Raw genomic sequence first — 24528 nt, 5'->3', positions numbered from 1 at the left:
TCCTGAATACCCGTCCTCCTCATCCGAGGAGGAAGAGGCTGAACCATCTCTCGCCTCCTGACACCCTGATACCTCCATCGCCCGCTGGGTGGGGGGGGGGGGGGAGGAGGGCAGATGGCGTTTGGAAACCAGGGTATTCTTGAGCTCTTGTATGGAGGCGTTTATCTGGTTCATGTTGGTCTCTATATAGCCCTTAACCCAATCGACCACGTCGAGGACCGCTGGGGCTCCAGCTGGGGGAGAGTCTTGACCCTACAGGGTGGGCACCGGGAAAAATCGTAGGAGTCCTCCAACACGATCTGGCAGTCATGACACTGCAGGTGACGTCCTCCAGCTGGGGGAGAGTCTTGGCCCTACAGGGTGGGCACTGGGAAAAATCGTAGGAGTCCTCCAACACGATCTGGCAGTCATGACACTGCAGGTGACGTCTCTTGCCCGTGGACTTCCTGCCGGGCTCTCGCTCACCGTCCCCGGTAGAAGACATGGCTGAAAAATAGAAGAGGTATGAATTTAAGCATAATTCAAGAACAAAGACCTTTAACCGCAGGCTTCAGGATCTTTACCCAGAAGATCTTAGCAAGCTCTATTGAAAGGGAAAAAAGGTTTTCAGCAACACAGAGGTTTGCACGCAAACAACTCTAGCACCAACCACACAACTCAAGGTTAACAGATAACTGCGCTCCAGGAGACTGAACCTGGAGCTTCACCAAGTTTAAATAGGGTGTTTGGGCGCCACACGGAAGCTCCGCCCACAAAAGGGGCGTGGTAAACCTCTAAAGCTTATTTTTTTAACACTAAGTAAAAAAAAAAAAAACTCCTCTGGAACCCAGAGAGGGACCCTGAATCTTCTAAAGGCCCCCAGCAGCCCTAAATAGTGAAAAAACTCCCCGGCCGACGCAGCCGCGATCGGCCAGAGAAAAACACGGAAGTGACATCACCTGACGTCACTTCCGCAAGATGGCGGTGCCCAGCCGAACATGCGGGACGCCGCTCCCGCCGCTTCAGACCTCGAAATGAGGTAAGGGTGAACTAGCTAAGGAGTCACAGCTCCCAGGCGGCAAGGAGGAGCAGACCCCGCTCCCAGAGGGAAAGATAAAGAAACAGTCTCTCCACCGAGGGATGGAGGAGTGACCACCCGTCCCGTCCAAGGACAGAAAAAAACACGGTTCTGAGGGTCACACCCCTCTTTATTGGGGGGCAGGGAGGGCGTGTATATGTCAGTTTTTTATTAGTTCATTAAAACTTCCACCTGTCCTAACCAGTCCACAGGGGCAGAATATCCCCATCTGTGCCACTGGTTAGGACATAAGGGAATATCATTTTGACTTAACTGTGGATCTGCGCTTGCGCAGCGTCGCACCAACCCCCCTTCCTCGGAAGTGACGCGGGTATATCATTGCTGCACACAAACACCGCGAGATTACGTGGTTCTTAAGCGCACGCGCGGGTGTGTTCGTTCTTTTTTTTTTAATCCCTGAGCCTTGGTTGAGTCCAAAATGAGGTAGGTGGGAAAGGTGGTTCAATCCTTTGCAATCCGTGGTCTAGCGTGATGGCTGTACTCTGCAAGTGGTGTTAATGCAATAAGGACGGGGCTACGTATCGGGGTAGCTTACCGATGGGATGGGATCAGCGGTTTGTGTGTCTTTTGGAAGTGGTGGTTGCTAGGCCTGTGATTGAAGCTCTATAGGCACACGGTGTTCGTCGTGCGGGAATCTAATTGGGGTTTTAGCTTTAGTACATCCTGCTGAGAATGGTATCGCCTCTTTTGCCGAGGTCTGCTCCGTGGAGCCTGGGGTTGTGTGCAGCCCAGACGTACTGGTAGTGGACGTTAACGAGCAGAAGAACGTAGTCTCCTTAACGTGGCCGTCAGACCACCTGTGGGTGCCGGAACCCTTGATTGTTTTCTTTCTAGGCGAACATGCCATATCCTCTGTACTTATTCTGTACACTTGAGGGGATATTGCACTACCTTCAATTATTGATGAGCAGACCTGATGGTAAAGGGAAAAATCTGGTAGCCCCCCTATTTATAACAATTCCCTTAATGCTCGTCTCTCAAAACACCGACAAGATTAATAACTTGGAAGAAAGAAGCAAATTGCAGAACTGTCTCCAGAACTGATAATCCACAGTGCCTGTCCTCACTTTCACAAGTTGGCCAGTCTAATCGCAGATGAGCAGGAAAATGTTGTAGACGGCTTCCAGCATAAGATGGTTTCTTAGCCTCACACTTAAAGAGTTCCGTACCACCAGAAATACGATGCGCTAATGTAAGCGTTGCACTATGTAACAGTGTTTTTACATTTCTCCCTGCAGCCGTTCTCCTAAAATACTCCTATGATATGCTAATGAGCCTCTGGGTGCTATGTGGGCGTAGATTCAGCACCTAGAGGCTCCGTCTACCCGACCCGCTCCTCTTGATTGATGTCACTGTTCGCGGCATCGCTTACGAAATCCTACACCCATTTCTGTATTCGGCGCAGTGAGTGAATAGTGCACTCCTGGAGCTGGATTCCTCCCTGCGCCGACTACGCCACAGTGAGGAAGCCGGCACCAGGAGAGCGGCCTTCACTCACTGCGCCGAATACAGAAGTGAATGGCGCGGGATTTAGTCAGTGAAGCTGTAAACTGTGACATCAATCAAGAGGGGCAGGCAGAATGGAGGACCTGGGCAGGATAAAGGGTGAGTAGACGGAGTCTCTAGGTTAGTGATGGTGAACCTTTTAGAGACAGAGTGCCCAAACTGCAACCCAAAACTCACTTATTTATCGCAAAGTGTCAACATAGCCATTTACCCTGAATACTAATATAACATATCTTCCATGTACTTTATCATGTATCTATAATAGCCTGCCTACATTCAGTGAGCTGTCTGCCATTCATAGCATGCCCTGCGCTGATGAATAGCAGAAAAAGTCTAAGGCATAGTGTTACACCTTGGACTTCTTCCAGGCTGCGGGTGCCCACAGAGAGGTTCACCATCACTGCTCTAGGTACTGAATCTGCGCCCACATGGCACCTAGAGGCTTATTAGCATATTATATGTGTGTATTTTATCAGAACGTCTGCAAGGAGAAATTAGCACATCGCTAATGTCAGTCAGCTACATAACAGTATTTCTGGTGGTAAAAACCATTTAATCCATTCCTGACATGATCTTTTTTTTTTTTTTTTTTTATACTGAGAAAAAATGCGAATTTTTATTTTTTGCTCATTTCTTATCCTGGCCTGCCATCTAGTGGCCAAAAAAGGAATTGCAGTTTGGGTACTTTTTTTGCCTACTTAGTAACCATTCTGCCAACTTGCCTAGATTAGACACATGGGCATAGGTAGGAAGCCTGGAAGAGCGAGCTTCCGGGTTTTTGCGCAAAGGTTCCGTGATTGAGTGAGATCACGGCATCTAAAGCATTTAATTACCGCAATCTGCATTATTGCCGGGCACGGTAATTAGACGCAGGTCTCTGCCAGACGTGACAACCACTGCACGTGTCATGTACGGCGCTGATGTGATGTGTAAACATCTATGGCGCTGGTAGCCTAAGGGTTTAGAAAAATAATGAATTATTAAAGCTATAGAAAGAGGCATAATCAGTTCTCTGTTTCAGACATTGAATAAACACATTCTACATGTCCAGGTGTATACTAAATTCCTTGTGCTTTCTACAGGGAGAATGGACAGGATTTATGTACAACTTATTTTGGAATCGACAAACTGTATATTTTAGGGTTGTTTCAATGCCAAAATTTTGATTTGGTTTCAGTACCATAAAGTATTGCGATACTCAAAATAAAACGCCCCAAAACATTTAATTATTTAAACATAAAACTTTGAATTAAACAGTAACTTTCAGGCTGATAATTGATACCGATATTCTGTGCGTTTTCATTTTTGAAAAAATTATTAAATTCCTACACATCTGACAATGAACATGTTTCTTGTTAACGTGTACTTTTTTTTGTAAATCTTTCTTTCTTTCATTTACAGTATCTTTTGCCCTTTAAGCCCCCCCCCCAAAAAAAAGTGGAGGGAAAATGCCTATGCGGCAAATGCTTCCATTTTACATCGCAGCCTGCGATGTATGAGCAGGGAGAGAGGAGGGGCTGGAGTCATGAACTAGGGCGGAGCCTGGTGCAGCAGTTAGTGTACTCTTAAGGTCCATTCACACGTCCGTTTTTTTTCTTTCCTGATCTGTTCCGTTTTTTCAGGAACAGATCAGGACCAGATCTGGACCCATTCATTTTCAAATATAAAACATGTCCTATTCTTGTCCTGAAAAATCGGATCCTGGTACAATACAAAGTCAATGGATCCGCAAAAAACGGATGACATTCGGATGTCATTCCGTATGTCATCCGTTTTTTGCGGATTCCGTTCCTGGAAACGCATAACAAATTTTTTTATTTTATTTTTTCAATGAAATCCAAACAACTTTATTTGATTATTGAAATGTATACATGTTTTTGCGGATCCGCAAAAAACGGATGACATACGGAAACATTTTCAGGAACAACGGATCCGCAAAAAACGGACCGTTTTTCAGGATGAAAAAAAACAGGACGTGTGAATGGACCCTTACACTGGGCTCACTGCAGTATTTCTAAACATTAATCCTTAACCTGTTAAGTTTAACTAAAGCTGCGCTCTCCCATGTATCAGTACAGCACTTAACAAGCTTCCATAGCAGGCAGAGCGGACGGCAGCAGTAACGTCACGCGCCTGCTTCATTCATAAAGTGGGAGGAGCAGGCGCGAGACAGTGAGTGACGTTACTGCTGCCGTCTGCTCTGGAAGCTTGTTAAGTGCTGTACTGATACAGGGGGAGCACAGCTTTTAGTTTAACTTATTAACAGGTTAAGGATTAATATTTATAAATACTGTGGTGAGTGGAGGGCCGCTGTATTGAGGGACCCTTCTGGTTAAATGTTTTATTTTTCTCCTCAAACCTAGGTGTCTTGTAGGCCTGTGCGTCTTATAGGGCGAAAAATACGTGTTTTTTTACCAACTTTTCGCCCTCTTAGGAGCTAGAACCCTTGTCCTATTCACCCTGATAGATCTCTATTAGGGTGAATATGACTTCACTCTCCCTGCTGCCCTGTGCAGCGGACTATGGCATCCGGGGCTTCAGTAGCATCCTCGCTGTCATGGTAACTGATTGGAGCCCCATGTTTACACTGCTGGGGCTCCGATCAGAAGCTGCCACTGCACCACCAATTAATACTGGAGAGCTTGGGTGGGGGCATGCACTGCGCCACCAATGAAGATAACTCTCCCATTCATTTATATACAGGAGGCAGGTGCTGGCTGCAGAATCGTATAGCGGTAGCTGCGATCCGTGGAAGTTAACCCCTGCCGCACCTGAGAGTTTAACTTCCGCGGATGGCAGCTACTTGTCATAGAGGTCGGCTGCGACTATGTGTTTCTGCAGCCAGCTCACACCTCCTTTTGAATTTGAGTGAGTTAATATCTTTGGCAGCAGTGACACAAGGGGAGGGAGACACTGCTTCCTTCTCCCCTGTGCTGCTGAGGGAACACGGATCGCGCTGACAGCGCGATCCTTGTTCCCGATTCATTATCGGCAAAATGGATTCCAATTCGGATAACTTTGAAAATCAGTTGATCCCCATCGCATATAGACACTAGACACACACTGTCGCATACACGCTATGCAGTCACTGCCCCACTGTCACATAAACACACTTGTGACAAATACCACCTCGTGCCCGCTTGATGTAAACTACGTCAAGGTCACAAGACGCGGTGTGGTCCCTGGTTACCAATTTGTGATGTTTACACACACCTCCTGTCCACGCGGGGAAAGAGGCAACAAACTGACAGGTTTGCATTGAGGACATGTGACGGTGTCTGGAGACGCCATGGTGAACTTTCTGCTATCTACAACATCCTCCAGCATGACCGGTTTGGCAGTGGGTCAGTAACTCTGAGTAAGCATTTCTTTGGAGGCCTGCATAGCCCTCTGTGCTAGCCAGAGGTACCCTGACTGCCATTATGTACCAGGATGATTTCCTCTCATTGTGAGACCATATGCATGCGCAGTGGGCCCTGGGTTCCTTCAAATGCATGGTAATGCTAGGCCTCGTGTGGCTAAAGGCATTGATGCTATGGCCCGGTCCCCTGACCTGAATCCAAATAAGCATATATGGGACATGTCTCGTTCCATCCACCAACGCCATGTTGCACCACAGACTGTCCAAGAGTTGATGGATGCTTTTAGTCCAGGTCTGGCAGGAGATTCCTCGGAAGAACATCCACCACCTCACCAGGAGCATGATACAGGCATGTGGAGGCCACGCATACTTCTGAGCCTTATGTCCTTGTCTTGAGGCATTTCCATTGTAGTTGGATCAGCCTGAAATTTGATTTGGAGTATCATTCCAAATCCAGACCTCCATGGGATATTCATTCTGACTTGCATTGATCATTTTTATGTTTTTATTGTTCTAAATACATTCCACTATGTAATGATTAAAGATTTCAACTGGAGTACTTCATTCATTGGGATCTAGGATGTGGTAACTTGTGTTCCCTTTTTATAATTATTTTTTTTGTCTATATAATATACACCCACACACTGCTCAACAAATAGTGTGTCTGTGTGGGTTTCAGAGCTGCTGGGATGAGTTTGATGTCCTACAGGTCACACAGACTCCTGGGATGCTGACATTGCGGTTTACACAGGAGAGTAAGCTCTGAATTGGTAGTCAGACATGAGGTCACATGACCAGATTCCTGTAATGAAAAGGTTCAAAACGTATGAATGGAATATTGGTGCATTCTAACCATAGGGAATTTTGACCTTTTTCTCTTTTTATTTTTTTAGTAGTAAAGTTTCTCGCGATACCCTGTATGAGGGAGTGAGGGAAGTACTAGTTGGAGCAAAACGGAAGAAGAGAAAGTAAGTTGTCATTATAGTGAATGGGGCTGGAGCGGACTTCCGGCATCGCTGTGCGGTAGCACAGATCCGGCAGGCTGTTCTCCGGCCGGAGAAGGCTAATGCTAGTGTGCAAGTAGTCTTACACTTGCAACAGCTGAAGTACTATACATCAAATAATTCATATGCTCTGATCGTTACACTGCAAGTCTACACTGACCATAGCTAACACTGCTGAGGCCCAATTCACTATAATCAGGTTTTGGGCATGAATGCTGGAATTCATTCTGGAAACCTCATAAATCTTGTTATGGTGAATAGGATCTGGCGGTGTCCTGCCAGAAATGGAAATTGCAGCAATCCTTTATTTAATGCACTTGTATAGCGCTGCTATATTCTGTGCTGCTTTAGACATTGGCATCACACTAGCCTCAATGGGGCTTACAAACTAACTTCCCTATTTGTATATTTTTGGAGTGTGGGAGAAAACGGGAGTACCTGGAAGAAACCCACGCAACTCTATGCAGACGTTGTCCTTGGTCGGACCAGCCACTAACCAGGGCAGACCACCATTCCCATGTTTACAAGTAGCTCCCAGACGTGTGCTTCTGACGTTGGCTCATTGATTAGAAGCACATTTAGAAAGGGCAGTTGTCGGGAAGGAATTCTCATCCCAGATAACTGACACTTGCGTTCATGCTGTCTTGTGTTTTGGACAGGAATGGTAAATCTAACCCATTGTGCAGAGCCCTTTTTTGGCTACTTACACACTGGCGGTAGCCTTCTCTGACAGTCTGTTTCGGTGGGAGAACAGCCTGGTGAATCCGTGCTGCCTGAATTCCGCTCCGGCTGCAGCACGGCAAATATGCCAGGAGGAGGCCAGAATAAAACTAAAACATGTTGTGGTTTTTCTTCCGACCACCTCTTGGCATGTTTGCCGTGCTGCAGTCAGACCTCCAGCCTGCCACCATTATAGTGAATGGGGCTGGAGCGGACTTCCGGCATCGCTGTGCGGTAGCACAGATCCGGCAGGCTGTTCTCCGGCCGGAGAAGGCTAATGCTAGTGTGCAAGTAGTCTTACACTTGCAACAGCTGAAGTACTATACATCAAATAATTCATATGCTCTGATCGTTACACTGCAAGTCTACACTGACCATTTTAATCACTGCATTGATTATGGTTTTTACTTTCTATTTAGGTTTCTGCAAACTGTGGAGCTCCAGATCAGCCTAAAAAACTATGACCCTCAAAAGGACAAACGTTTCTCTGGAACAGTCAGGTTTGGACACTCCTCCTTCTTTCACCCAGCATTTGCCTCACTTTCCCTTGTACTTTTTCGTTGTGAGGGGAATCACACTGGCAAATGATATGGGTAGTTCAGTTACCTTTTAACTGTAAGGCTAGCTGGACGGACCCCCACCCTGGGTCTTAAAATATGAGGGGAGGTGTGGTTTGGTCTTCAGTCCAACACCTGCCGAATAATACGAAGGTATTATGCAAGGTTTGTTCCTTGATGCCATGTCTTGCATCACAGTTGCTGCTATTACCACCACTTTTTAAAACTTTTGATTGAAATGCTTCAACATTTGGAGACTTTCTACATCAGAACTCTACATTTCTGAAACAAAAGGAGACTGTGTCCTATTCAGACAATGCACCATTACAGGGGCCTGAAAAATGGCCACTTCTGTATTTTTCTTATGCATCAAAAGTTTAAAAAAAGTGAAGGTACACTTCAAACCCATTATTTTTTATTTTTTTCTAACTGTTCACTTTGTACCTTCAGACTAAAGTCTACACCAAGACCCAAATTTTCAGTTTGTGTCTTGGGAGATCAGCAACATTGTGATGAGGCAAAAGCGGTTGACTTGCCTCACATGGACATAGAAGCCCTTAAGAAGTTAAACAAAAACAAGAAGCTAGTGAAAAAGCTGGGTATGTACAGCTAGGTTTTTATATTTTTTTTTAATGCTGTTTTTGAGAAATATCTTCTCTTAAATTAGGAAGCTTATGAAGCAAGGAATCCTTCAGTTCTGTTGTCAGAAATGTATTCTCTTATGTTTAAAGTATTAGCAGTACTTAACCTGTAGATCCCCCTAATTGCTTCTATCACTAGACTGTTCTAGATTTGACTAACATTTTTTTTTTTTTTCACAGCTAAGAAGTATGATGCGTTTTTGGCCTCTGAATCACTGATCAAGCAAATTCCTCGTATTTTGGGACCTGGTTTGAACAAGGCTGGCAAATTTCCTTCCTTGCTAACACATAATGAAAACATGGTTGCTAAAGTTGATGAAGTGAAGTCCACCATTAAGTTCCAGATGAAAAAGGTGACTGGCTTGTAGGCAATGTAATGGTTATTAAAGGGGTTGTCCAGTTTTTAGAGACCCTCCCCACTGTGGTGCCACTGCCACCAATGAAGAGATGGCAGTCAGGAGGGGAGGAACTGTGGCCACTGTGCCACCAATGAAAGTAATAAAACCATTAATACAAATGTAAGCAGCGGGTGCCTGCCGTATCTCATACCTGTCGCCCATCCTTTTGAGAGGGCGTTGTGATCACCAAACTGCGGCAATTAACCCCTCAGGTGTCATACCTGAGGAATTAGACTCATTTTGGCTGATCGCAGCTCCCTCTCATGGAGCAAGTTTGAGAGAGAAAAAAGTTTGTGCTAGAGGTTTCCCTAAGTAGCTTTGATGGTGGTCGGGGGAGGATTAGCACTGGGGCGCCAGGGGAGAGTGGTAGAATTACGAAAATTTTGTATAAAATCTTATTTACAACCACACCCAAAATTTTTTTTAGTTAAAATCGGTAGTGAATGGTATTAAAACTGGAAAATAGTGTAATATTTGAATTTTACTTGCTTTTGAGAAAGGGGATATATACCCCGATACGCATTGAGCTATTAACCATTAAAGAACTCTCCACTTGGAACCCTGGTGTCATTCTTCTGGGACGTGGAGGCGAGTCCATACGATCATAACAAGCGATCTCAGCGGGGGAGGGGCAGGTATAGGTGTCATATCCTATACCTCCCTCCCTAGTGAAGTAAGTTCTCCCATCTCTGCCTTATATCCATGCAAATATTTATTACACAAATTTCCAGTGTTTTAATAATACACTGTTTTAATACCATTCACTACCGATTTTAAATATTTACAACCACATACTCCTGGCGCCCCAGTGCTAATCCTCCCCCGAGCACCATCAAAGCTACTTAGGGGAACCTCTAGCACAAGCACACTTTTTATTCTCTCAAACTTGCTCCATGAGAGGGAGCTGCGATCAGCCAAAATGTGTGTGTGTGTGTGTGTGTGTGTATATGTATGTATGTATATATATATATATATATATATATATATATATATATATATATATATATATATATATATATATATATATATATTAATTTTTTTATTTTTTTTGCTGTGCACTGTATATGTAAGGGAACGGTCATTCGCCTTCCTCTTTTTTCCACCACCTAGTAGTCTCCGTGGCGCTTTTGAAACCTTTTCCGCTACCCTTACTCTTTGGTTTCTTTTTTCCTCACTTATATATACCCTCTCATAGAGGCAGATTACTGAATTAACCCCTTAAGGACTCAGCCCTATTTCACCTTAAAGGGGACCTGTCACCGGGATTTTGTGTATAGAGCTGAGGACATAGGTTGCTAGATGGCCACTAGCACATCCGCAATACCCAGTCCCCATAGCTCTGTGTGCTTTTATTGATACATATGCAAATTAACCTGAGATGAGTCCTGTATGTGAGATGAGTCAGGGACAGGACTCATCTCGGGTTAATTTGCATATGTATCAAATCGCTATTTTCCCCACAATAAAAGCACACAGAGCTATGGGGACTGGGTATTGTGGATGTGCTAGCGGCCATCTAGCAACCCATGTCCTCAGCCATTTTTTGCAAATCTGAGCTGTCACTAAGTGCTCATAACTTTAAAACGCTTTGACTTATCCAGGCCATTCTGAGATTTTTTTCGTCACATATTGTACTTCATGACACTGGTAAAATTAAGTCCCCCCCAAAAAATTTTTGCATTAAAAAAATACCAAATTTACCAAAAATTTGGATAAATTTGCAAATTTCAAAGTTTCAATTTCTCTACTTCTGTAATACATAGTAATAACCCCACAAATTGTGATTACTTTACATTCCCCATATGTCTACTTCATGTTTGTAGCATTTTGGGAATTATATTTTTTTTGGGGGGATGTTACAAGGCTTAGAAGTTTAGAAGCAAATTTTGAAATTTTTCTGAAATCTTCGAAATCCCACTTTTTATGGACCAGTTCAGGTTTGAAGTCATATTGTGAGGCTTAGATAATAGAAACCTCCCAAAAATGACCCCATTCTAGAAACTACACCCCTCAAGGTATTCAAAACTGATTTTACAAACTTTGGTAACCCTTTAGGTGTTGCACAAGAGTTATTGGCAAATGGGGATGAAATTTGAGAATTTCATTTTTTTTGCCTAATTTTCCATTTTAACCCATTTTTTCCACTAACAAAGCAAGGGTTAACAGCCAAACAAGACTGTATATTTATTGCCCTGACTCTGCCGTTTACAGAAACACCCCATATGTGGCCGTAAACTACTGTACGGCCACACAGCGGGGCGTAGAGTGAAAGGTGCGCCGTTTGGTTTTTGGAAGCCAGATTTTGCTGGACTGGTTTTTTGACACAATGTCCCATTTGAAGCCCCTTGATGCACCCCTAGAGTAGAAACTCCCTAAAAGTGACCCTATCTAAGAAACTACACCCTTCAAGGTATTCAAAACTGATTTTACAAACTTTGTTAACCCTTTAGGTGTTGCACAAGCTTTAGTGGAAAATTTGAATATATTTTTTCAAGTAACAAAGCAAGGGTTAACAGCCAAACAAAACTCATTCTTTATGGCCCTGATTCTGTAGTTTACAGAAACACCCCATATGTGGTCGTAAACAGCTGTACGGGCACACGGCAGGGCGCAGAAGGAAAGGAATGCCATAATGTTTTTGGAAGGCAGATTTTGCTGGACTTTTTTTTTTTTTTTTTTTTTTACACCATGTCCCATTTGAAGCCCCCCTGATGCACCCCCCGTACGGACCGCTGTATGGAAAGGGTTAAACGGCTGACATCCATTCACAGATGTCAGCCGTTTATACCAGGGTGTCAGCAATTGCTGACACCCTGGTATACCCACTAGAAGCCAACGATTAGGCGGGAGGCAGGCTGGGGATTGCGATCCCGCCTGCCGCACCGCCCGTAAACCCCCCCTGCACCTCCCACCATCCTAAAATCATGCAGGGGGGGGGGGGGTGTGTGATAACTATATATTTTAGCCACACTAAAGTTTCTGATCGCCGCGGTCACAACGCCTGGGGGGGGGGGGGGGGTCATATGACCCCCCCCAGGCGTTGTGACAGGATGCCGGCTGAATGATTTCAGCCGGCATCCTGTGCGTATTAACCCCTGGGTCGCCAACATCTCAATTTAAACTCATGACGTACCGGTACGTCATGGGTCCTTAAGGACTCGGGATCCATGCCGTACTGGTACATCATGGGTCCCTAAGGGGTTAATAGACTGTTTTTTCTTTTTATAAAAACACATCAGACCCCCTGCCATCAGTCCCCGACACCCTTCGTTCCCCTCTGTGCGATCAGCCCAAGTGCATCAGTCCCACCCCAGTGCCATCAAGATTATTTATTATTAAAGCGTCATTCATTCCATGGCACTGTACATATAAAAAGGGGTATACATACATAATACAGACAATAGCATAAATCCTAAACAAGATGAGTTACAAACTGGTACAGAAGGAGAGATGGCTGTAACGTGTCATTACTCTATCAGGTGGCTGGGGACAAGGTAACATACTATATGAGGAGGATTATACTGCATGGGCTGGGCCAAATAGGGACAATATACCGCAAGGGGCAACAATACAATATCCAGTGTCTGCATAGCATAAATAGCCACTACACTTCCTGGCTGCACTAAGCCCCACCCCCAGTCCATTTATAGCCAATCAGCATTTGTCTTACCACTAACCAATCAGCTGGCCTGTTATGGCTGCTCTCACATGAAGTGTATGAGACAAGCACTGTGACTGGCTGGGAGCAGCTGCCTGAGGCACTGTCATACTGGTATGGAGAGTGCCAACTCCTGCAATCGCTTCACTCCCACTCCATGGTCACGGGACACAAATGGATACTTGATGCAAAAAAATTGGGGTTGTCACAAAAAATGCGGATCGGATGCAGAGAAAAAATTGTGTGAATGGGGCCTAAGGTTGAGTTCACACTTCAGGTATTTGGTCAGTTATTTTGATAAGTTGTTGTGAGCTATAACCAGGTGCTGTTAAAAAAATAAAATAAAAAATTCAGGTGTTGATGTAAAGATTTGCACCTATTTTGAGAGTAGACTTCACTACTGTTATTGGCTCACAATAAGTGACCAAAAAACTGGTGAACTTGGGACTGACACGGGGAAAGCGGTCCATCCTATGTCGATAATCTGGTTATGGTTTCTCCTAGGATACTGGTCAGGATTTGCTCCCTGTTCAAATTGTGCTCCAAATCATACATGCCTGTTTATCACAGAGCTCCACATCTATCACTGTCATATTCTCCCCTCTGATAGGGAAGCACGCATGACCTGATTGCCTTGGTTAATTCTGACCGTAAGCTCATGGGATTTCTACAAACCCCATTTAGATGAATAAAACAAATTTCAGAGACACATTTTAGAAATATAAAGTGAAGGTTTAGTCTTATCAGTAATACCGATCGCAGTAATTAAAGGCTTTAGATTGCGCTTCCGGGCTTCCTACTGACACCCCCCTGCGGCCAATGGGCATGTCGGTAGTTGCTTTGAATGCAGTGAGTCTCACCGACGAGACCCACAGTATTCATGCTGCCATGCTTATTTGGCCACCAGATGGCAGGCCAACATAACAAATGAGCAATTGACAGTAATACACATTTAACAAAAAAAAATCTCTAGGCTCATGAGCTACAAAATATAAAAAAAGTTATATTAAAAAAATATATACAAAATATTAAATCTCCCCCCCCCCCCCCCCCCCCCTTTCCATATAATCAAAAAGCTATCAAACTCCCATGCTGCTCGAATATAAAAAGAAATCCAATACGGTGAATGGCGTTAACGGACAAAGGGTCAAAATGGCCAATTAAAAAAAATAATAATAATTTCATGGCTTCTCTTACCCCAAAAAAGAAGTGTGATCAAAGTTACAAACTCTCCAAAATGGTATGAATAAAACATACAGATTGTCCTGCAAGAAATAAGCCCCTATACAGCTCAGTAGACATAACTTGGTTATGGGATCAGAATATGGTGATATAAAAAGAAAAAAAAATTCCAATGTTTATTTTTACACTATTTGGACTTAAAAAAAACCCTGTACATATGGGAAATAGTTGTAATCGTACTGACCCAGCGGATGAAGGCCATGGGTCACTTTTGCTGCAAATGAAATGCAGTGGGAACAAAACCTGTGAAGCGGTGAATACATTTATTTTATTTTTTTATCTTCCACCTCACTTGGATTTTATTTTTATTTATTTTTTTTACCACTTCTCATTACGTTGTATGCCATAATTTAATTTATTGTGGCATTAGAAAGTACATCTTGTCCTGCAAAAAATAAGCCCTCATACAGCTATGTGCGGAAATATAAAAAAAAGTTATGGCTCAAGGAAGATGGGCAAGAAAAATAAAATCGCAAAAATGCGAACCTGGTGAAAAGGTTAAACAATAGGTCATTTTCTGATGACACATTCCCTTTAAAGGTGTTATAATGCAAAGACAATATAATGCAGTTTTAAAATGAAACAATGGGTTGGAGAAGAGCATTTATTGCCAGGGGGAGTTTGACTACAGACTTTCAGCTACAGTTTCCTCCTTCAGGTAATGTCCAAGTGATACAGGCTACCTGAGTGCATGTTCTGCGTTACGTGAAAAATGCACAAAGATGAGCATGCTGCGATTTTCATGCAACGCAGAAGTGATGCTTGAAAATCACCGCTCATGTGCTCAGCCCCATAGAAATGAATGGGTCTGGATTCAGTGTCGGTGCAATGCATTCATTTATAAGGCAAGAAATCCCACTTATTAAACCTGACAGGGCACACCTGTGAAGTGAAAACCATTTCAGGTGACTACCTCTTGAAGCTCATCAAGAGAATGCCAAGAGTGTGCAAAGCAGTAATCAAAGCAAAATGTGGCTACTTTGAAGAACCTCGAATATGACATATTTTCAGTTTCACACATTTTTTAAAAATATAATGCCACATGTGTTAATTCATAGCTTTGATGCCTTTAGTGTGAATCTACAATTTTCATAGTCATGAAAATAAAGAAAACCCTTTGAGGTGTGTCCAAACTTTTGGTCTATAAATATTATAGATGGAGAGATAGATAGATATATATCTATCTCCCCAAGGCAGCACACAGATATCCGTGAAAAAAGGATATTTTATTCCCATGTGTAGACCACAACGTTTCAGCTCGCTCTATGGAGCCTTTGTCAAAGGCTCCATAGAGCGAGCTGAAACATTGTGGTCTTCACATGGGTGGATAAAATACCCTTTTTTCACGGATATCTGTGTGCTGCCTTGGATTCTTTTTGCATATACTCGGCTGGATCAGTCGATGGTCAGTTTCAAGGAATTGCACCACCTTTGGATTTGTGTGCTGCTCGTCTATTTTTTACACCTGTATAGCCAAGCACCACCTGCATCCTCTCCGAATCTCCTCGTTGCTCTGAGAATCGCAAAGTTGGAGCGCTGTAATCTCACACCTTACTTCCCTTGCCTCACTTACATATATCTTTGTTTTTTGGACACAATAAAAGCGCTGAGAGCTATGGGGACTGTATATTGCACACGTGCTAGTGGTGATCTAGCAAGGCATGTACGCAGCTCTAGGCAAAATCCAAGTGACAGAATCCCTTTTTAAATGTATCTTTTACTTTTTCTAATACCCATCAGTACAGGGAGGAGGTGTCATCAGTGACAGCTATCTCTGTATACACAAATAACCCCCTCCAGCAGATGTGTGTAAATTACTATTTTAGCTAGTAACTGGCCAGTTAGCTATTGAATTAAAGAAGCAGCCTATTGATTACCCCATCCCTTTATTGACTATCATGGTACCACTCAAACACTAGGGGAGTCTCTAACTCTGTGTTCTCTTCAGGTCCTATGTCTGGCTGTGGCTGTTGGTCATGTAAAAATGACCGAGGAAGAGCTTGTCTACAACATCCATCTGGCAATTAACTTCTTGGTATCTCTATTGAAAAAGAATTGGCAGAACGTGAGGGCACTTTATATCAAGAGCACCATGGGCAAGCCACAGCGCCTGTACTAATTTGTGATGACAATAAAGTTTTTCATTGCAATGCCTTTTGTGTACAGTATTTATTTATGAATTAAATGTTTCAGGCTGTGGAGGCTTTCTGTGAGGGGAGGGGGGAGAAAGTGTGAATACAGCCTGACTATGTATGACTTGTAGAGTTGTCATTTTGTAGCCCGAATATTTGAGATTTCGTACCTGTTCAGTGTAGCTGCAGTACAGTTTTTAACACTTAAGCTTCGCGCCCCCTTGTTGATGAATGTTTGTAATAAACCGGTTTCGTTATGAATTTCACAAACTGGTTCCCTCTTCCTTAGATCTCAGCATAAATTTGTTATGGAAAAAATTATCTAGTGTATAGGTTTTTCTCCATAGGAGTTTACCACTCCTGGAGCCTCGCTGAAGAAAGCAAGTTTACATTGTGGGGCCAGGTTGTTTACTTTTCAGTTCTCAATGTATACCCCAATGCTACTTCCAAGTTTTATCATTGTTTTGCAGCCATATCGGTATAGGAGAGGGAAGAGATTAGGGACAATGATGACGGTAGAGTAGAGATGAGCGAATTTTTCAAAAATTCAATTTGCGAGTTCGCCAATTTTTTATTTGGTTCGATCCGAATATATTTGCACCAAATTTCATAAACCTGCTATTTCCTGGCTGCAGAGAGCCTTTATAATGGTGTAGAACACTGTACCATGCAAGAATGCATAGGGAGTCTGCTTTGGTAGTGAAATAATACTGTGACTCTGTATGGCATGCGTCACTCTTAGAATCACTGCACACTTCACTTATTTGGGCATTCATGGGGCCAAAACTGACCACAACTCGAGTATGAACTCAGCCTTACAGGTCGATGTTAGCGCCAAGAAGAAGCGCACTCCTTTTTACACCGTCGGCTGATTCCACATTAATAGAACAGGTTTTGTAGACAGACACTTATACAAGTAGTAAATTTACTCCTCCGAGTAAATTTGTCCTAAATCTGATTCCCACTTTAAAATAGGATTAGATTTTACAAACGTTGCCTTTTCATTTAAGCAGATCATAAACATGCCTAGTACAATGTGTTTTTATTTTTAATTTTTTTATATAATGTAATAAAGGGTTTTGGAAGTCTGTCGGGATTTAAACTCAATGGTACTTTGAGGAAGGTATTGTAAAAATCCCTATGGGGGATGGGGAGGCTGCCTTGTATTCAAAGGAAAGCAGCATACCTCCCCTTCCCCAAAGGTTTAGAAGAGGTGTTATTCCACCATTCTGAGGAACACCTAGACATGTTAGTAGAATCTAGGGAGGGGTCTATAACAGAATTTAAGTCCCCACACAAGATCAATTTACCTTGTTTACAAGAGTGTACTAGTCTCATTACTTTGTGGAGGAAGGAAATTTGGCACATGTTAGGGGCATAAAGGTTAACCAAGGTGTACACAATATTGTTGATTTGAGAAAACCAGAATTACAAACCTTCAATTTTTGTCCGCCTGATGGGATATGAGTGTAAAGGACTGTGTGTATTTTTGATTGCAATGAAAACACTTCTAGCTTTTTTTGGAGTGGTGTGAGTAGATAATGTTAGGAAACGCAGCGTTTGATCCGATGGGCATCGCTACTTAAGAGATGTGATTCCTGGACGCATAGAATGTCAGCTTTTAGAGACAACGCTTCCCTCTATACAAATGCCCTCTTGAGGACAGTTCAGCCCCCTGGCATTCAGGGGCATGATCTTAACTCCCATAATGCAATATTATTCCGCTCTATAGTGATGGGATACTGCCTGGGAGAGTCAACATAATGTGTCTGAAAACCTATTAGAAAGGTTAGCGGGAGGAAATAACATGGCCATTGTATTAGCAAAAACATAGCAACCTGAACGGTATGACCCTTGTAGGGTTAAGTGAGGCAGAAGTTCTTGCAAGTGACCGGGAATGCAGAACAAAGGTGAGTCAAAACGTCCGCAACGCCGGTGAAGAAAACTGCACCTATAATGGAAGCATATTAAAGAAAGAAAGAACCTCTATAGCAATAGACAATAATGCCCACCATGGCCTAAGGACCTTTACAAGTAGGTCTGTATATTTGAGAAACCCTCAGCATGTAGATGTGGATAGCTGATGGGAAACTATTGTTTTGCCTCTAGGAGTTCCTTCATGTTTTTCAGCTTCTACTGCGGTTTACGTGCTTCCATTCCTGTGGGGTCACGGGTATGGTAGTGGGAGATTTGGAATCCGGATGGGATAGCGGGATTCTCCAATTGTGAAGCAGGATCTTGCCCTCTTCTAGGGTGCGAATCACATGCATGCTTCCATTTCTGTGTACCAACAACTTCAAGGGAAAGCCCCAACTGTACAGAATATTGGAATTTGGTAGGGAGACAGTTATAGGCAGGAGATCTTGCCTTTTGTTTTAGGCTCAATGCAGATAAGTCTGCAAAGATTTTCAACGTATTGAAAAGGAGAAGTTAGTGTGCCAGTCTTTCTAGCAGCAGACGACATGGCTTTCACATGGAAAAAGTGGACTCTCGCTAGAGTGTCTCTTGGGATGTCAGGTTTTGGCTTTGGGATGTCATGTTTTGGCTTTGGGACCCTATTAGCTCTATCACTAATGAGGTCTTGCTCTGTCAGCTTTGGCAAGAGCTTACAAAGGAGGTTCATGATATATGCGGCACGCTCTTGGGCGGGACATCTGGGATGCCCCTAAACTTAATATTGTTTCTACGTGAGCGATCCTCAAGTCTGCCATTTTTCTTTTAATTGCTTCAACCTCCTCCACCATGTCATTGTGAGCATCTATCACATTATTTTGAGACGTGGCGAACTCGCCCATTTTAGTTTCCACATGCAGGACTCTGTCTTCCATCTCCTGCAATCTTTCAGTTATCGGATGGGTTACTGCGACAATGTCCTGTTGTATAGCAGATTTTAGTGCTAGTAGCATGTGTTTTGAAGTCGCCTCTGTTGGCGGTTTATCTGATGTAGGTAAGTTAGAGGGTCCGCTTGGTCGTCATACATTGAGGAACTCTCTAAAGCGACACTGACCTGAGGATTTTCCAACCTCTCCTGTCTCAATCTTTGTTGCTTGCGGATTGTTGCTGCTCCGTCTGGTCGTTCTGGGCACCATGCTGCAGGTCCGCGTCTGGTAATGGTGTAAATCGCGCGCCTCCAGGAGTGGGAGGAAGAGAAGTTATAGCTGGCTCTGGGTACACCGGGGAGCTTGGTTCTGATGGTGGAGACAGCGATCTAACAGATTGTGTCGGAGAATCGCTGCGGACAGAGGCGGGAGACTTCCTTGCTCTGCGAGTCGGCGCCCTCTTTGCGTCTCCCCTTCTGGAAATAAAAAGCCAGATTTGCATTGTTTATCTTCGGCAGGATCTTTTTTTCGTCTTCCCCATGTTGTCAGAAAGGGTCATGGGTAGTGGGACCACCGATTCAAGTGTGGTGGCTGAGGTTTTTTCGCTGGATAAACATCGCTCTGGTGCAGGAGCTGCTCACCTATGCGGCCGTTGCTTTCAGCAGCCAAGCCACGCCCCCATCAGTAAGTTTGTTGTAATCACTGTTTTTTTTTTTTTGCCCTTGCTCTGATCCATCAAAACAATAACCCACAAAAAAATGGATCCTGTCTGTAGAGCATCTGCCTTCACTCGGTCAGTATTTGGTCAGTAATCGATCAGTATTTCTAATGCCAAAAAAACCAGGAGTGGATCCAAAACAGATGACACGTGAACGGAATATTTGCATGTCTTCTGTGTTTTGTAGAAGGGTCAATTAAATGATGTCAGCCAAGCCAAAAAGGCTAAATAGTGGCCCAGTCATGAAATGGGGAGAATCGGAACAGCATGAGAAGTCCACAGAGTGGCCTTATGACAAAGTAGTGAGGTGGCAGCAGCATCAGGAGGCCAGAGTGTGGAGGTGGCGGCAACATCAACAGACCACAGAGTAGCAAGGTGACAGTGTGAAGGTGGCAGCATCAGGAGGCGACAGAGTGGAAAGGTGACATAGTGTTGAGGTAGCAGCAGCATGAGGAGACCACAGAGTGTGGAGGTGGATGGCAATAACATTACCCGATGATGGTGGGTGTAAGGAGCACTTGGCATGAGATGTGTGGCATGACAGATGCGGGTTACAGCATCAGAATAGTAGCTGAGGCAGGTAGAGAAGAAACTAGTCTCTTGTCAAGGTTATGGCGAGGCAGCATGGATAATCTAATCTGATGCATCAGGCATATTGATGGGTGGAAATCCTGGCTGATCCACGCCTAATTCATCTTTAAAAAGGTCAGTCTCTCCACATATAGGGTGGACAGGCGAGTTCTCGGTAACTATGGCCTCTGCCGCACTAAACACCCGCTCTGATGCCACATTACTGGCTGGGCAGGACAGCTTTTCCAGGGCAAACTTGGCCAGTTGAGGCCACAATTCCTGTTTGGCTCCCCAGTAGTCCAACGGATCTTCAATGACGGCTGGCAGAGTGCACTCCAAGTATGCCACCACCTGCTGGTTCAGGTTCTGCTCAACATCTAGATGCTGGTGCTTAGTTTCTTCACTATGTGGGTGAAGAAAGCTGCTCATCAGCGACTCTGCTCCTGCCACCCCTCCCCAGCAGCTGGGGCAGTAGAATGTGAGTGCAGATGACCCCCCAATCAGACTACATAGGCTGTCTCTTTAGTAGTTCAGTTTGTTCTCCCTCTCAGTGGGTGTAAAACATGCCCCATTTTGGACTGGTAGCGAGGGTCCAACAAGGTGGAGAGCTAGAAGTCATCCCTCTGTCGAATGTTGACAATTCGGCTGTCACTACGCAAGCAAGTGAGCATGCAGCGGGCCATTTGCACAAGTGACTCGGAGGGACTCCCAGCCTCCATATCCACTGCATACTGCCATGGTGTGTCTTGGTTCTCTGCCTCATCGCCCTGTAGCTCCTCCGGCTGCTCCTCCTCTCCTGTCACCTGTGTAGAAAAACCACCCATTTTGCTACACATTGCTTGTGCTCCAATGTCCTCCTGCAGTTCAGCCCCCACAGGGCTCATGTGGCTGTGAGATCTAGGCGTCATGTCTCCAGTCCCCTGACCAGCCAGATTTGCCAGCATCTGTTCCAGGACATGAAGCAGTAGAATTACATTGTTCATACAGTAGTCCTGGCGACTGCCAAATAACGTTGCCTCCTCAAAGGGCCTAAGCAAACGGCAGGTGTCACGCATGAGGAGGTAGCTTACACTGCTTTTTGGTTTTATATATATTTTTTGTTTAAATTAGGGTACACCCCAAAACATTGGGAAATATAACCTGTGATGACCCCCTCCGGCCGTGCTAAACAAACGTTCAGCCAATGCACTGGCTGCAGGGCAGGCCAGCACCTCCAAGGCGTAAAGGGCAAGCTCAGGCCATATGCCCAATTTGGAGACCCAAAAGTTGAAGGGGGCAGACCCATCAGTCAGTACGTGTAGGCGTGTGCACACATACTGCTCCACCATATAGCACGTCCCCGTGATGTCCACGATCCAATTGGATATCCTCTGTATCAACTTTCAATGTTCTTTTCTGCACCTACCATGTGGATCACGGTTAGCGGCGAATCAGGGTTCCACGCCGGAGAGGGAGGTCAATGGCTGCAATGTGATCAAGCTGAAATGTGGGACAAATTATTGAAGCCGAAGCTTCCAAGTAAAGGAGGGGGGCACATGGCAATTTCCCACTCCTGACTCGGGGAGGTAGTAATGATAAATAACAATACAGGACTCTTAAGTTGCCCTGTTATTGGAATTATTATTACAAAATTATAGGGAATATCACTGGGGTATTTTGGATTTGGAAACGTAAGACAGGAGAGGCCCTGCTGCCGCTTTGTTGACTTTAGATAACTTCTGCCTGATCGCATGTCCGCGTGTTATTTTCTACGCCTACCATGTTGATCATGGTTATTGGCGAATCAGGGTTCCACGCTGGAGAGGGAGCGTGAGAAAGAGATACCACATCCAAGGGAGGTCAATGGCTCCAATGTGATTGAGCGGAAATGTGGGACAAGTTGTTAAAGTTGAAGCATCGAATGAAAGGAGGGGGCGTGCATCAAAGTTGAATTTTTGAAATTTTATTCCCTGTCACCTATACAGAGCAGGGATTTTTGTGATTTTATGTCGCTCACCAATGGAACAGACTATTTTAAAAAATTTCGGTCTCTGTCACCTATGCAGAGCAGGGGTTTATTCATGGCAAAAATTGTAAAATGTCATCCAAGAATGTAACAGACGAATTAGTGAAATGTATTTCCTTGTCCACTAGGTAGAGCAGGGGTATATCACAGCCAAAAATTGGTGAATTTCACCCAACAATGCATCAGACAAATTTGTGAAATTTATTAACCTGTCCACTAGGTAGAGCAGGGGTATTTCACAGCCAAAAATTGGTGAATGTCACCCGAGAATGTAACAGACAAATTATTAAAATTTGTTTACCTGTCTACTATTTAGAGCAGGGGTATATCACAGCCAAAAATTGGTAAATTTCACCCGAAAATGTAACAGACATAAATTACATAAAATAAAATACGTACAAATAAAAAAATCTTGATGTATGAGGTGGAGGTCCATATGAAGTAGGAGGTTGAGGAGGCAGTGGATGTAGCAGTATAGGTGAAAGCGGCATTGGAGGAGGATGAGGTAGCCAACACTGGTTGTTGGTTTTAATTTATATATATTTTTTAAATTGGGGTACACCCCAAAAGAGTGGGAAATATCAAAAATACAACAATGAGCAATTGCACTGTAGTATAAAAATGGCTGGGTAAGGCCGGTATACATGTCTATTCTGCACAAGGTACGGACAAGTCCTGTGGGATCCATGCCTGGTTCATTTTAATGAACGTGAGCGTGTCCACATTGGCTGTGGACTGGCGGCTGCGCTTGTCTGTGATAACGCCCCCTGCCGTGCTAAACACACGTTCAAACAATACACTGGCTGCAGGGCAGGCCAGCACCTCCAAGGCGTAACGGGCAAGCTCAGGCCATGTGCCTAATTTGGAGACCCAGAAGTTGAAGGGGCAGACCCGTCATTCAGTACATGTAGATGTGTGCACACATACTGCTCCACCATGTTGGTGAAATGCTGCCTCCTGCTAAGACGTTCCATATCAGCTGGTGATGCTGGTTGTTGTGTGCTGACAAAGCTTTTCCACATTTCAGCCATGCTAACCTCTCAGATGCGTTGGCGACCTCTTCCTCCTCCTCCTCTGCCTTCGCCTTGTGCTTCCACTGTGCCCCGCTGTCAGGTGGGAATGCCACCAGCAGCGCGTCTACCAGCGTGCGCTTGTACTCGCGCATCTTACGATCACGCTCCAGTGACGGAATTAAGCATGGTACGTTGTCCTTGTAATGGGGATCCAGCAGCGTGGCCACCCAGTAATCAGCACAAGTTAGAATGTGGGCAACTCGGCGGTTGTTGCAGAGACACTACAGAAAAAAATTTCTGAACGAATAGGCTGTTCCCAGAGTGCTGTATCAAGGCACCTCAGTGGGAAGTCTGTGGGAAGATAAAAGTGTGGCAGAAAACGCTGCACAACGAGAAGAGGTGACCGGACCCTGAGGAAGATTGTGGAGAAGGACCGATTCCAGACCTTGGGGGACCTGCGGAAGCAGTGGACTGAGTCTGGAGTAGAAACTTCCAGAGCCACCGTGTACAGGTGTGTGCAGGAAATGGGCTACAGGTGCTGCATTCCCCAGGCCAAGCCACTTTTGAACCAATTTTGCATGTCATTCGGAAATCAAGGTGCCAGAGTCTGGAGGAAGACTGGGGAGAGGGAAATGCCAAAATGTCTGAAGTCCAGTGTCAAGTACCCACAGTCAGTGATGGTCTGGGGTGCCATGTCAGCTGCTGGTGTTGGTCCAATGTGTTTTATCAAGGGCAGGGTCAATGCACCTAGCTATTAGGAGATTTTGGAGCACTTCATGCTTCCATCTGCTGCAAAGCTTTATGGAGATGAAGATTTCATTTTTCAGCACGACCTGGCACCTGCTCACAGTGCCAAAACCACTGGTAAATGGTTTACTGACCATGGTATTACTGTGCTCAATTGGCCTGCCAACTCTCCTGACCTGAACCCCATAGAGAATCTGTGGGATATTGGGAAGAGAAAGTTGAGAGACGCAAGACCCAACACTCTGGATGAGCTTAAGGCCGCTATCGAAGCATCCTGGGCCTCCATAACACCTCAGCAGTGGCACAGGCTGATTGTCTCCATGCCACGCCGCATTGAAGCAGTCATTTCTGCAAAAGGA

The 24528-nt window shown here is 44.5% G+C and overlaps 1 protein-coding gene across 1 annotated transcript; it reads left to right on the top strand.

The window, feature by feature from the left end:
• The first annotated feature begins 1417 nt into the window (after positions 1–1417).
• RPL10A (ribosomal protein L10a) lies at positions 1418–16319 on the top strand. Its single transcript, XM_044288168.1, has 6 exons — positions 1418–1501; positions 6839–6913; positions 8089–8169; positions 8677–8825; positions 9048–9220; positions 16114–16319. Exons 1-6 carry the CDS (start codon positions 1497–1499, stop codon positions 16282–16284), a joined length of 654 nt encoding a protein of 217 aa, XP_044144103.1. The 5' UTR covers positions 1418–1496; the 3' UTR covers positions 16285–16319.
• The last annotated feature ends 8209 nt before the right edge of the window (positions 16320–24528 follow it).

This window comes from Bufo gargarizans, chromosome 3 (assembly GCF_014858855.1).
Source record: "Bufo gargarizans isolate SCDJY-AF-19 chromosome 3, ASM1485885v1, whole genome shotgun sequence".
Classification (NCBI taxonomy): Eukaryota; Metazoa; Chordata; class Amphibia; order Anura; family Bufonidae; genus Bufo; species Bufo gargarizans.
This window is presented reverse-complemented; position numbering and strand designations above follow the sequence as displayed.